Raw genomic sequence first — 13,345 nt, 5'->3', positions numbered from 1 at the left:
ACTAGCCAACACACACAAGAGGGGGTTGGGGTGTGCTGAAACCAGTGCACCCCGAAACAGGTTGGGAATTGATTGCGTGAAACAATCACCTGTGCGTCCAGGCTCAATGTTAGTAAACAAATAATTGGTCTATACAGCGCTCTTAACCTATTAAGACCTGAGGCCGATTCTACAAAATGCCTTCTAAATCAGTAGTTCTCACACTTTCAAGATTTAAAAAATAGATGTACATGCTGAGCTTGTACATCTGCTATTTTTGAATAGCCAATGCAAAAATCTAAAATGACACATATTCTTTCCTGGTTTTAATGGGTTTAAAGGCTAATATTAAAGGTACATGTAGTCTGGTGGTTTCCTCCAGCTTTTGAGGCAAATTTTCCTAAACTATATTATTTATTTAAATTGGTTTAGGATTGTTTAAAAAAAAGTTGAAAACTAACATACAGTAATGTGCTTCTTCATTGCTGAATTGAAATGGCAATGAATGCCATGGGTTTTATGAGACATAATTTAGGCCAGGGTACAACTACAATTCATCTAGTCCTGAAGTAGCCTAGCTATTACATTGGTATTCTCTCTCTCTCTCTCTCTCTCTCTCTCTCTCTCTCTCTCTCTCTCTCTCTCTCTCTCTCTGTGTGAGACACACACACACACACACACGCACGCACGCACACCCCCCCCCCCCTCTGTCTCCCTGCATTGCCCACCACAAACGCTGCTGCAGGTTGAATCTATTGCCCCGAATTTCCTGTCACATGATTGGAAATAGGATCCCTGCGTTTCTCTTTACTATCTCTCTCCCTGGGCTGGTGTCAGTGGAGTGAAGCTAGGGACCTGCCTTGAAGTTCAGGGACTTTTTAACCAAGGACTTTCGTAGAGGAGCGACTTCTTCATCTCTACAACAAAACCAGACAGAGCATCAGTCCCAGCTTCAGTCCACCTGAGACCCTGAGACTATACTCTCCGTGTCCCAACAAGCCGCTTCCATCCGATCTCTCTGCTTCTTCTTTTAGCGATGGATTCTTCTACAATCACCGCTGCCATCCTCCTCGCTGGCTTTCTATCTTCGGCAGCTTTCAACAAACACTTCGAGACCGGTAAGTAAGTCCGATGATGATGGAACTTAAGAAATATAGACTTTCTCTGTTTTTGTGCCTTTTTAAGGCTAATTTACATGTTTAAGTCGCATTTGCGTGTTGTTCGATCAGATCAGTTGCGCACTGTACCAAAAACAAAACCCAACAGAAAACGGCACTCCACAAAAACGGGAATAGAGAATTCCATTCGCGTGAACTTCATTCATAGTTTTGTCTTTGTAACAAACCTCATTGTTATTGCTGGCTGCAGTGTTGATGAGAACTATTTAGTGTGTGCTCTAGTCTCCGGAGTGTTTCCCAGAGAAATCTCAACCAGGCAACTTATTTGTATGGACTTCTCTCTCTCCCCAAAACAACAGCCCGGCGTGTGCGCTACAGACTCCCGGACAGATGTGCTTGCTTCTGCAGTGGCAGACAGCGCAGGACATGGGACATTTGTGACAGCCGGGTCGCGATCGCGACCCGGCTGTCACAAATGTCCCATGTCCCGCAGCTGCAGTAGCCTTGGATCAAGACCTGTTATTATGTATTTGCATCGATTTTGACATTTTTATGTCTTGAACCAAGGCTGCAGCAGTAGCACAGTAGTGGCTTTTTGTTTGTTTGGTAATTGACATAGAAGGGGGGGTATTTGTTTTGAAACCGGTTATTGTTTTGCCATCCTTGCTGAGATGGTGAGATGGCACTGCATGCGGATCGCATTTCGTTATGGTTATAAGTGAGCTATTATTGGGTGACACATCAAAGTGACATGCGACACTGTAGCGACGGATTGCACTTTCAGATAGACTTGTATCGGTATTGCCAGGTGTGTAATCATAGCCTACTATACGACCCTTTGGGTAATTAGTCTAGGCTATTATACCAAAATCCTCCCCAAGTTTCCACACTATTGTTTTATAAATAGTCAAATTTTTGTTCTTGTATCAGCCAATTCCACATATAGTTTAAACAAATAAAGGTTAAACCAAAAGCCTAACATATGCCATGGACTGCAGAGGCTCCCACATCACAGATGGATCTCCATTCAGGGCTAGCCTTTCTTCTCCTCAGAGAAGAATGTCTTTTAATTTGAATATCTAATAATGATGACCACACAAACCAAAACTTCTCCTGCTGTAATTTGTGCTGCGTTTCATGTTGAAACGGCAAATCCCCATGCTTTCCTTTTTAATTTTTTGTCTCTTAATTATACCCTTGGACTCAAATTAGAGGGCCCACCATCTGGGCCAGTGCGTAAGTACTCCCATGTGTACCTATGTATTAACAAAGTATTTAAAGCTATGGTATTCCCCCCATCTCAATGGAGGGGGATGAGAAAAAAAAGAGGCAGAGTTTACCCTCAGTGCAAGTCAACTGTGCCATATAGTCACTGTACAATAAAACAATCATTTAGAACAGTCAGAGGGAGCGAATGGCTCGAGTCTGTTTATGAGTGCAACTATTTTGCTCTATTCTGGATGGCTGTCTCTGTCCACATAACACACAGCCTACTGATTTGACTGTCCCATACATACCATAGGAGTCACATGTGGGTGACTGCTTCAGATGAGTGGTATTCATTGCCATACTGCAGCTATGGTTTATATGCAATGTCTTGTCACCGCTCAAGCAAGGAGTATAGTCACAGACAGCCTGCTGTTGCTATGTCAGTGGCTCTCAAACTTTTTCCATGTCAAGGACCCCCAAAATTATATGTATTTGGCCGTGGACCCCCATCTCAAAATATTTTGGTCCAGGGACCCCCAGAAGCAAAGATTTGAGTTACAAATGTTCGCTTTAAAAAATATATAATATTCAAAGATTTGCAAAAATGTTCACGATTTTTGAATAGCCAAATAAATCTAAAATGACACAGATGCTTAATGGGTCTTAATGGGTTGATATAGCATCAAAATCTGTTTTGACCACTTTAACCCTACTGTACATGTGTCTTTGTGTGTTTTTGAATATTTTAACAACACAGATCTCGTATGGGGGTCCCCTAGCAGCACACATGAAACAGATTGAGAAGCACTGATCTAAATCAAATACACAGACAGGAACACTTCCCTGAAATGGGTTGTGCACGATGTGCAGATCTGGAAGTCCCTTTACACAGGGAAATCCTGTTTTAATCCTGTGTTCATTTGACTAGTTAACCACTTAACCACTTAAACCCTCTTGACTTAGTAAAACCGGCCCTGAGTCGGCTCTGTACTTGGACCGCTTTTAATCTATACCACATCACTCTGCCATAATTTGCTGATCTACAAGTTGCAACGCGTTGTGAGCTTATAGATATGCTGTTTTTGGCGAATGTTCCCCCCATAATATGGATTCTCAAGTGGTTAAGCCCTAGTGAAAACAGCCGATCAAAATGCTCATGATGCGTCGCATTATGACACGTCACACGTGAGCTTGTAGAGCTGTGAATTTTGGACATTTTTGGAATATGATGACCTGCCCATTGTAGGGACGCCAGGGTTAACGTGGTTGAATGAACGCTGAGGATTGTGTTTCCAACTTTCCAAATCACATCACGCAGAAATGGAGCATTCTATTTCATCTTATGCAATGGGATTATCATGCATGCACACACTCAGTCTCTCTCTCTCTCTCTCTCTCTCTCTCTGCACACACACGCACACTCTCTCTCTCTCTCTCTCTGACACACACACACACACACACACACATGCACACACACTCTCTCCGCACGCACACACACACTCTCTCTCTCTCTCACACACAAAAGCACCTTTTCTGCAGTATGTCTGCGCAAATCTCCCATAGCCTTATATCAGGTCAGGTGGAAACCTCATATGTCCAAAACTGTGACGCAGCGTTTTGAGCTTGCAGATCTGATACTGATCAAGTAGGGCGTTGATTTACAAAAAAAAAACACAAAAAGATCAAATATGGAGATAAGAGGTTTCTGTCCCGACAGCGACGTTATGCACAGTGCAGACAATATTTGTCTATCATCATCCCCTCTCTCCTCCGTGTTTCACCTGAAGGGACAATATTATACACTGTAGCAGCGTTCCTCAACTCTTTGGAGGGACGTCAAAGATCACAGACCGTGTCTGTTTGGAGGTAGTCGAATATCTTAAACATGTTGCACAAAACCATAAATTGCTTTGTCGTAACTTGTCATCACAGAAAATTTGTATTTGAAAGGTTTCAAAAACAGCGAAAACAGCCGATCTACAAGCACACAGTTGTGAGTTTGTAGATCGGTTGTTTTCGCTCTTCATCGCACGACAAGCACATAGGAATTAAGTTGTTAACGTGAGGCATTTTAAAAGGAAGAACCATGTTTAGACACCCACATGCTTATTCTGCACTTATTATTATATTCAGGCCTGACGTTGCTCACTTGGCAGCCGCTGCAGGCCTCTTGACATGAGCACACACACGAATGGAAGCCATCTCCTGTCAGAGAGCTGTCACGATGAGGTGTAATTGAGTTGTGCCGAGAGCCGGTAATGTTCGGGGAGGTTGTCGGCGCCGCGAACAAGCCAGAGCCGGTTAATCTGCAGGGAATTATTCTCCTGTTGTCGTTCCCTCTCAGGGGATTTAGCGACGGCCTCGTTGACGGGGTCGGGGTGGGGACGCTTGCCCTCTTTTCAGGCGAGAGTCCTGCAGTCACGTCACGCTCACACACATCAACGCTTTTTTTTTGTTTTGTGATGTCATGACACGGCAGAGGGGAGCGGCACATTGTTGGAATGAGCACTGAGCTTACACACTTTGAAAAGGGCTGTGTTTATGTTCAGTAGCAGGGTGAGCAAGGTGTGTGTGTGTGTGTCTGCCTCTAGATCTGTCTGTCTGACTGCATGCACACGCAGGGGAAATTCTGTCCAATCCAAATCAATCTCCTGCATCAGGGAGAAAAAGGGCCCCCCCCCTATTTTTGCCCTAAAAACAGGCAAAGTTGTAGTCCTCTGGGGGTCATATTTATAGGCGTTTCTTGACTCCAATTACCCGTGCAGAGAAACATGAACATAAATAGCATAGGTGGGAGTTTCTCATGCAGAGTCTTGATTGAGGGCAAGCTGTGACATTTGCCAGTGTGGAATTCACTCCAAATATCGGATCAAAGAATGCCGCGGCTGTCAGAAATAAGGCCTGTTGTAGAAAACATCGGGTTGCTATCTGGGTGCGTTCGATTCCACTTTGGATTGATGTGAGGCAAGACGTGTATTACAGGCTTTCCTTCTCTCCTCCACGCTTGCCAAGGCTCTGCTGAACTAGACATGCATGAAATAACTTGTAAGGCTGCACTGGAATGACGTGCAAAACGCTCGCGCTCCGCGCGACAAAGCGTCACATCAAACTAACTCGCTGCAGATTGAAGCAGCGACATTATTTCCAGACTGGGTTTCTCCAGCACGTGCATGAATGGATGGCGGACCTGGAAACGGGGGTCCCTCCCTAGTCCCTACCTATAGGGAGCCCTCTCCCATCCCCACTCTCCTCCCCTCCCAATCCCTCCCTTTCAAAGCAGGGCAGGTGGTGAACAGCACAACACCGGGGCTGAGTGAGAGGCGAGCGTTTCCCCTTGTGTCGCTCGACGCAGCTTCAGATGAGCTGCTGGAACTGGCAACTCGCCGCCTTGTGCTTCTTCTTCTTCTTCTTCGAGGCCCGACCGCCGGGCCAGCAGAGCTGTAGCGCAGCAGGCCTGCTGCGCTCCGTCAGGGCCATCACACCCAAACCGCAGAAGACAGCCCCCGCGCTGGCCTTCGCCTTGCAGCGGGGAACAGATGAGGCGGTGCCAGAACACTGGCTTGGATCAAAAATGCGGCACATGCACTAAGCCACTGCTGCACAGTAGCTGAGATGGGAGATACGCATCATAGCTGATCGTTGCTGTCGGGGCAGAAACCTCCTATCTCCATATTTTAAGTTTTTGTGTTTTTTTCCGTAAAATTTACGCCCTACTTGATCATCCTACAGCGCCACCCCAAAAGCATCAGAAGTAGCTGATCTGCAAGCTCGAATTGAGCTTGTCGATCTGCTACTTTTGAATTTGAATCCTATTTTGGACATATGAGGTTTCCACTCGACAGAGACCTTATGCTCATTATAACAATTTTACAGCCTCTGTGTTTCCTGGGTCGATATACAAATGTTAAAATCCGGAGTGTTGATTAAACTCTTCACAGTGTGAAAAGGGATCTTTGAGTTATACCTGATTTATACTTGGTTGTGTGCTCCACAAATAGCTGACAATGTCGTGCTGAAACATGTTGTGAGCTTGTAGATCAGCTATTTTAGGTGCACAAATAAGTATAAATCAGGCATGTTTTTCAAGTAAGAGAAGTTCGAAGAAAGAGAGAGAGCAAACCAGGTGAAAGCTTTCCCTATACCATGGCCTATCATTAAGTATGTTTGTGTGCACGTGTGCGTGTGTGTGTGTGTGTGTGTGTGTGTGTGCGTGTGTGTGTGTGTGTGTGTGTGCGTGTGCGCGCGTGTGTGTGTGTGTGTGTGTGTGCGCATGCCCACACATGTGTGTAAAGTTCAGATGTGAGGTCTTAACCGAGGCCATCTGGAGAGTCCATAAACCCCCTGTGTTCCTGCTCCGGGTTTTACAGGGGCCACGTCGAATGTCTGACCCCACAGGTCTCACATCCTCCCCCCACTGACCCTCTCCACCCCCCACCACATTTACAGGCGGACCCGTAAGGGTCCATTTTGGTTACATTTGTACATTCTCCGAGTTTCAAATGGATAAACTAACAACTGAGGATTTTACTGTGTAGCCTCAGCCCTCTCTCACACACACACGCACACGCACACGCACACGCACACGCACACTCGCTCCTGTATCGGCCTCCACTTAATCTTTCCCGGCTCTCTTCGTGTAACTGTAGTCTAGCCTCCATCAACCTCCACAACCCCCAGGACAGAGAGATCTTTGTGTGTGTGTGTGTGTGTGTGTGTGTGTGTGTGTGTGTGTGTGTGTGTGTGTGTGTGTGTGTGTGTGTGTGTGTGTGTGTGTGTGTGTGTGTGTGTGTGTGTGTGTGTGTGGGAGAGGGAGACACACACACACACACACACACACACACACACACACACACACACACACACACACACACACACACACACACACACACACACACACACACACACACACAGAGGGATAAGGCGGGATCCCTCTGTTAGAAGATAATAACAGAGCATCCTGTGCCATCTGTGGAAACGTGAGCATGATGGCGACAGGGATGGAGTTTGGAGGAGAGGCCGTGGCTTTTCCGTCAGAAGGTCAAACGTGCAGCGAGAACCACCGACACCACCGCACACAGTGGTGGTCGGGGGGGGGTAAACCCCTATCCTCTTAGTGCGGGGAGTGGGGAGGGGGGAGGGTTGTGGAGGATGGTCTGTAGGTGGTCTCAGATGTGGGCCCTGTGGTACCCCTCTTTTTTTCCGGCTGGGAGATGGAAACCTCTCCTCCTCCTCTTGACAGGCTTCTGTGCAGCAGACACTGTTCAGACAAACCACGCGGCTGGGATCTGAATGCGTGTGTGTGTGTGTGTGTGTGTGTGTGTGTGTGTGTGTGTGTGTGTTGTGGTTAGGCTGCACAGTTACTGGACTTGACTGTGTGTGTGTGTGTGTGTGTGTGCGTGCCCGTGCGTGTGTGCGTGTGGATCTCATGTACAGTATGTATGATCCTTTGTGCTTCTTTTGCGCATCTCGTTTCACTACAGTCTCGTCTTTGTTAAATCCCCAGTCAGTCCGGCTGCCTTTCTAGTGCTAAAAACGCAGCCAGTCAGTCAGGCCTTTCCTCGTCTCTGTGCTGATTGTGTCCATGCATAATCAGTCCCGCGCACACAGTAAAATCCTCAGTGTTAATGTAACTCAGAGAGTGTACAGATGTAACCAAATGGACCCGTAAGGGTCTCTCTCTGAGTTACAGACCCTGCTAAGGTCCCTTTGGACCGGCCCTTACGGAGCCCTCATAAATCTTTAATGGTATGTCAGAAGAGGTTAACTTTCGCAAGACAACGTAACACAACAAAAAAATGTACTGTTCATAATTGGCCCGAACTGACTCCCGGTCAGGGGTGGCAAACAAGGGTGTGGGGCCTACATTTTTTTAGATGGAAAGATTAATGTGTGAAATTCATATTGCTATTATGCACCGTCCTCAGTTGGCACGTTTGCCAGCAGTGGCTACCAATCTGGCCTCAAGGGTTTTATGACTGCAGCGAGTTTGAATGTAGTGCATTTATAGACAGGAACAGGAAACCGGGACAGGAAACTGGATTAAAAAATGAAACTGTTCAGTGGTCAATACATGATTGGATTGCTACCCTATGTTACCCAATTGGGTTTATGTTGATGTGATTCCCCCTCTACTGCACCAGAGAATCTACACTAGATATAGAGAATCTACACCTAGATGCTATTTGATAAGGTCATAGCTTCTTATTTTGATTGCTTTCTTGTTGTGACGGGATGTGCTAGACAACGCTGCATACATTCTTTTATCTGCTGTCCTTGCTGAGTGTAACCTTAGCCTGCAGTAACAAGCTTGCTTTATGAACATGTATAGTGGCAATTTAAGCATGATTTATATTATGCATCTACAAGCGTTGTGCGCTTGTAGATCTGCTATTTTCGGTGCCGGGACACCATCGTACGACTAAGTATAAACCAGGCTTCAGGGTTAGGGTGTGAAGAGACAATGTAGAAAGAGCGAGGGAGGGAGAGAGACGAAGAAAGGGAGTCTGAGCGAGGGAATGCCAGAGATGCCAAGAGGAGAAAGCGTGATAGCTTTTCCTTTTTTAAATCTCTCTACACTCCCTACGCTCAGCATGCCCTGACTTGTAAAGAGACGCCAACATTTTGAAGAATACTCTTGTTTACTTGGCTGAAAGTGAGTTGAAGTTGGCTCGCTATCAGCAACAGAAAAAGGCTGGACTGTTACTGGTGCACGGCATGTGGCTCCGTGTCAAGCAGCTGGCCAGTCACTTCCTCTTGACCTCTGGGTGGTGCCTTGTGAAGGTCATGTTGCGGCCGACGGCCTGGCCGGGATCCTCCAGTCCATGCCAGTGGGTTGGACTGCCCAGGAAACCGCCGACCGGCGGTGAGATGGACAAGCAGACCCGGTTATTATAAACACAATCACGGTCATTACCATACCACTGTGATTGTTCCTCCAACTGTCATGTTGCTCTGAAGAGTTCAAAGGCTCACACGTGTTTGATCAAAGCACTTCTCTCTCTCTCTCTCTCTCTCTCTCTCTCTCTCTCTCTCTCTCTCTCTCTCTCTCTCTCTCTCTCCCCCAGTCGCTGTCTATCTCCTTTCCGTGTGCTCTCGTTTTTTTTATTCTTCTCCTCTTCATAACCTTTGTTCCCATCAATCCTTTAAAATTGTTCTCTCACCTGCAAATCACCACCTGCCCGGCCGGTTGGCATGCAAAGCGACCGGGCCCAGCCCACCACTTCAGCGTCTGTGTGCTGGTGGCAGCAGCAGCAAAAGCAAGTCAGCCCCTTCCTTCAGAGGTGGCAGGGCATGACAGATGTCAGAGTCATGTAAAGCATGGGAAAAATAGGCCTCTCCAAACAAAGTGGTGTCAGGTTGACTGCGTCAGCTCGCTCCCTGAACTGTCGAGGCGGCCCCCGCAGGACAACATGAAATTAAGTTGTCAAGTAGCCGCCCGCTCCGCCAATCCGAGGCCACCGCGTCCGGCTCCGGAGGAGGCCGTGCAGCGCAAAACTGTCAAGAGCGAAGGAGATAAACAGCGTTTGGGCGGGGGAGAGCGCACTCGGCTGCTCTTGTTCCATCACGAGGCTAAAGTAGTGGTTTGTTTCGTCACTCAAACGTCAGTCACAGTGCTGACACTTCAGATCTGTCGGTTTCCGGAGCTTGTAGCATTTTCTTTACCTAACATCTTTCTCTGTAACTTTTAACCTCGTGAACCCTAGCATCCCTGTTCTGGCATGTCACAATAGGCGAACATTCGACAAAAATAGGCAAACGTTCGGTGGAAATAGCCGAACTACAAGCTCACAACGTGTCGCGTTGCTACACATTATGAACTTGTAGATTGACTATTTTTGCCATTAGGTGTACAACGAAGTATGTAGGATTTAAGTGGTTGATGCTCTCTTCCCTGTCGATCCTCCTCTATCGAGGATTCTTTTTTCCAGCTTTCTTTCTGGACTCTTCCAGCATTTCTACACCCCTCCAAGCCCTTCCAGGCTCATTTGACCACCATTATGCATGAGCGGTGTTCACCAGCCTGCTCATGTACCTCCTTGACATTTATTTTGCTTATGTATGAGGAGAGCCACTTCGGTTGCCGGGTGACATTCTCAGGCCTGCCGGTCCAGCAGTCGGAGCCCATCAGTGGGAACACACTCCGGGGCAAGAGGGGCCAAATCAAACCGTAATGAAATCCCATTGTGACCCGTGTTCCTCTATGAATTCTATTAACTCCAACATAAACAATTGTTTTTCATTATCGAAACTCAATTTAATTCACAGGGAATCGGCGCTATATCCGAAGGCCCTGGAGGGTAAACAGAATTAAGCAAAATATGATTTTCCTTCTTGCCAGTTTTGGATTTATATGAGTTTAAATCACATTGGAGATTTACTGGCTTTGGGCATTTTCATAATAAGAATGTGCTGTCGCTTTTCTCAAGCAGGGCTCGTTCGAGCTGTGGAGGCCTTCGCTTTTATCTTCCCGAGGAGAACATACGTACAGCAGGAGAAGAGACTTTGGGTTTGTTGTCTTTGGTTCAACCCCCAAAACCATAAAGCTCTCTCTTGTTGTTTCTCCTTTTACGCATACTATTAATAAAGCTTTGACATTGTATGATTGAGGTGAAACAAGCTGTTATTCTTCCTTTGATTCAAACATGTAACATATTCCAAACATCACGCCAAAGATTGGTGGGGTGTTTCGCAAAAAAATCTCCAGTGACCACTGACCAGAGTTTCAAAGCAAACATGTATTTTCGCGGTGTCGCATGCAGCTCCGAGTTTTGAGAAGCGTAACCAGGAACATAGCGGGAGGATATTGAATTGCTACTGTGTGAGACATGACCTGTCCAGTGAACTCTGGTTCCTTTTATACTACTAGTTATGTTTGGTCCAGGGCCACTGAGGTCTGTGCTCCAGCGCGGCAGAGGAATGGCAACCACTTTAACCCATTAAAACCGGGAACGCATCTGTGATCATTTTAGATTTTTGCGTTGGCCGTGCAAAAATAGCAGATGTACAAGCTCACAGCGCGTCACTTCGTGCCGCGCTGCGAGTTTGTACATCTGCTACTTTTGAACATTTTCGGAAACATCTTGAAAGTGTGAGAACTACTTATTTAGAAGGCATTTGTAGAATCGGCCTCAGGTCTTAATGGGTTAAATAAATGGAGAGTAATTTGGCTGCAGTGCCCGGGGGCCTGGTGCAGGTCCAGCTGCAGCAGTTTGTGGCCGAAAAGGCAAATTGTCGCCTTCCCCCCCCCCTTTCTGCAGGAAACGCCCACAGACAGAGCTATGTTGACAAGGCCAAGCAAGTGGACATGGTTAAGTGGACAGAACAAACATAAGGACAAGGAAAGGGAGCAGACGCAGCTAAGTGGACAGCAAACAAAGGACCAAGGCCAGTAGTGGGCAGAGCTAAGATGCCATGACAGGGAGATGGACAATCAAGAGAGAGAGAGAGAGAGAGAGTACACAGAACAGGGATGGGATGCTGCGTTTTTTTCATGGTGGTCTATTGAAAGAATATGGAAATAAATGTCCATTAACTGAAATGGAGATGTTTCTCCCCTGAATCGAACCCTTGAGTTAACTCGACTTAAGCAATTCAGTTATATAATGGCCTCTACTTTAGAAGCACACAGGAACATCTTGGTCCAGTGTTTTCACAAACAGCCATTGTACTTCCAAGCCGTGGAGCCAGTGATATCCCGTTGCAAAGTGAAGCTTTGAAAGAGGTGGAACCCAAAGGGGGATGAAACCCAAGTCGTCGAGAGACCCTGATTTAGTTGTCTGTCCTGTGTGTGCGAGGTGAATGCAGCTCCCTGAGGTGAAAACAAACGGGCCGGGCCCGCAGTAGCCTACGTGGCACCAGCCCGCGACCAACGTCAACCGAGGGCGGTCACACTCGGCCGGTGCCATGAAACGGGATCTGCCGGCCCTCAATGGATCCTCCGAAATGGATCCCCTTCTCAGGGACTGCATGCAGTGGGATGCCCCCCTGTCTCTTACCAGAGCCATCTGGTTCCCAGTACTGCGTGCTCTTCCCACAGCCACACAAACCGCAGTGAAAACGGATCGCTTTCACAGTCAAGATCAGGAACTGGAGACTTGGCTGGTTTAAAAGGAGGCTGAATGCCCAACGCTTTGGTTCCCTCTGTAGCAGCCTTTTGTGCTAGTGTTATTGTGTCCTCGGGAGCATGTTTTGTTGCGGTTTATCTGACAGCCTTTTGTGATATGATACAGCAGTATTGCATGCGCTGTTCGCTCTTTGACTGGGTCAGTCAGGCGAGATAAAAAAAAGGGGGACACTTCGAACATAAAAATCCTGAAGTTGAGAAGTTGAGATGAATGCGTACTTTTGTGTTTTGCTTCATTCAAAAGGCCTGCATCTTGATTAAAAAGGAAACTTACACTGTAGGGCAGGGGTCTTCAACAAATGGTCCGGAACCCCTAGGGGGTCCTTAGAGTTACTACAGGGGGCCCACCAAATATTTGTGTGATAGATAATAATTTTACATTAACCCTAGCATCCCTATTCTGAGGGGAACATTAGCCAAAAAATAGCAGATCTACAAGCTCACAACGCCTCGCCTCTCTCTCTCTCAGCTAAGGAGTCCTTGGCCTGAACATTTTTGAAGACCCCAGCTCTAGGGCCGGAGAGTGTAAAAACGGATGTGTACAGGTCATTATTGAAACTCCATTAAATCCACAGAGGATGGGATTTGAAGCTCTGTTTGAGGGTCATGAAACCTCTATTTAATTGTTTTTCTTTATTTCTATTTATTTAATTATTTATATTAGTTTAAATCACAATGGAGAGTTATTTTGTGTTATCTTCCTGAGGAGAACATGTCGTTGCTGTCGGGTGGAAATCTCATTATGTCCAAAACTGTTTTCAGGAAAAAACTGCAAAAATTAGCTGATCTACAAGCACACAGCTTCAAAATCGCCTATTTTTACTACTTTTGTGTGACACTGTAGAATATGACGAAATAGGGCATTAAATTACCAAAAAAAAAACTACCAAGTTGAAATAAGGAGATTCAAGGTTTC

The 13,345-nt window shown here is 46.4% G+C and overlaps 1 protein-coding gene across 2 annotated transcripts in view; it reads left to right on the top strand.

The window, feature by feature from the left end:
* Window positions 1-826: 826 nt before the first annotated feature.
* Window positions 827-13,345, top strand: part of kremen1 (kringle containing transmembrane protein 1) — a 75,999-nt gene continuing 63,480 nt past the window's right edge. For both annotated transcript variants that reach the window (XM_084053964.1, XM_084053963.1), the window contains exon 1: window positions 827-1,097. In XM_084053964.1, coding sequence (XP_083910090.1) covers window positions 1,016-1,097 — 82 coding nt within the window. In that variant the 5' untranslated portion in view covers window positions 827-1,015. The remainder of the gene's footprint in view (window positions 1,098-13,345) is intronic.

Source organism: Gymnoscopelus microlampas (assembly GCF_963454915.1).
Source record: "Gymnoscopelus microlampas genome assembly, chromosome: 4".
Taxonomy (NCBI): Eukaryota; Metazoa; Chordata; class Actinopteri; order Myctophiformes; family Myctophidae; genus Gymnoscopelus; species Gymnoscopelus microlampas.
The sequence above is the reverse complement of the archived record's forward strand: the minus strand, read 5'-3'. Positions and strand labels throughout refer to the sequence as shown.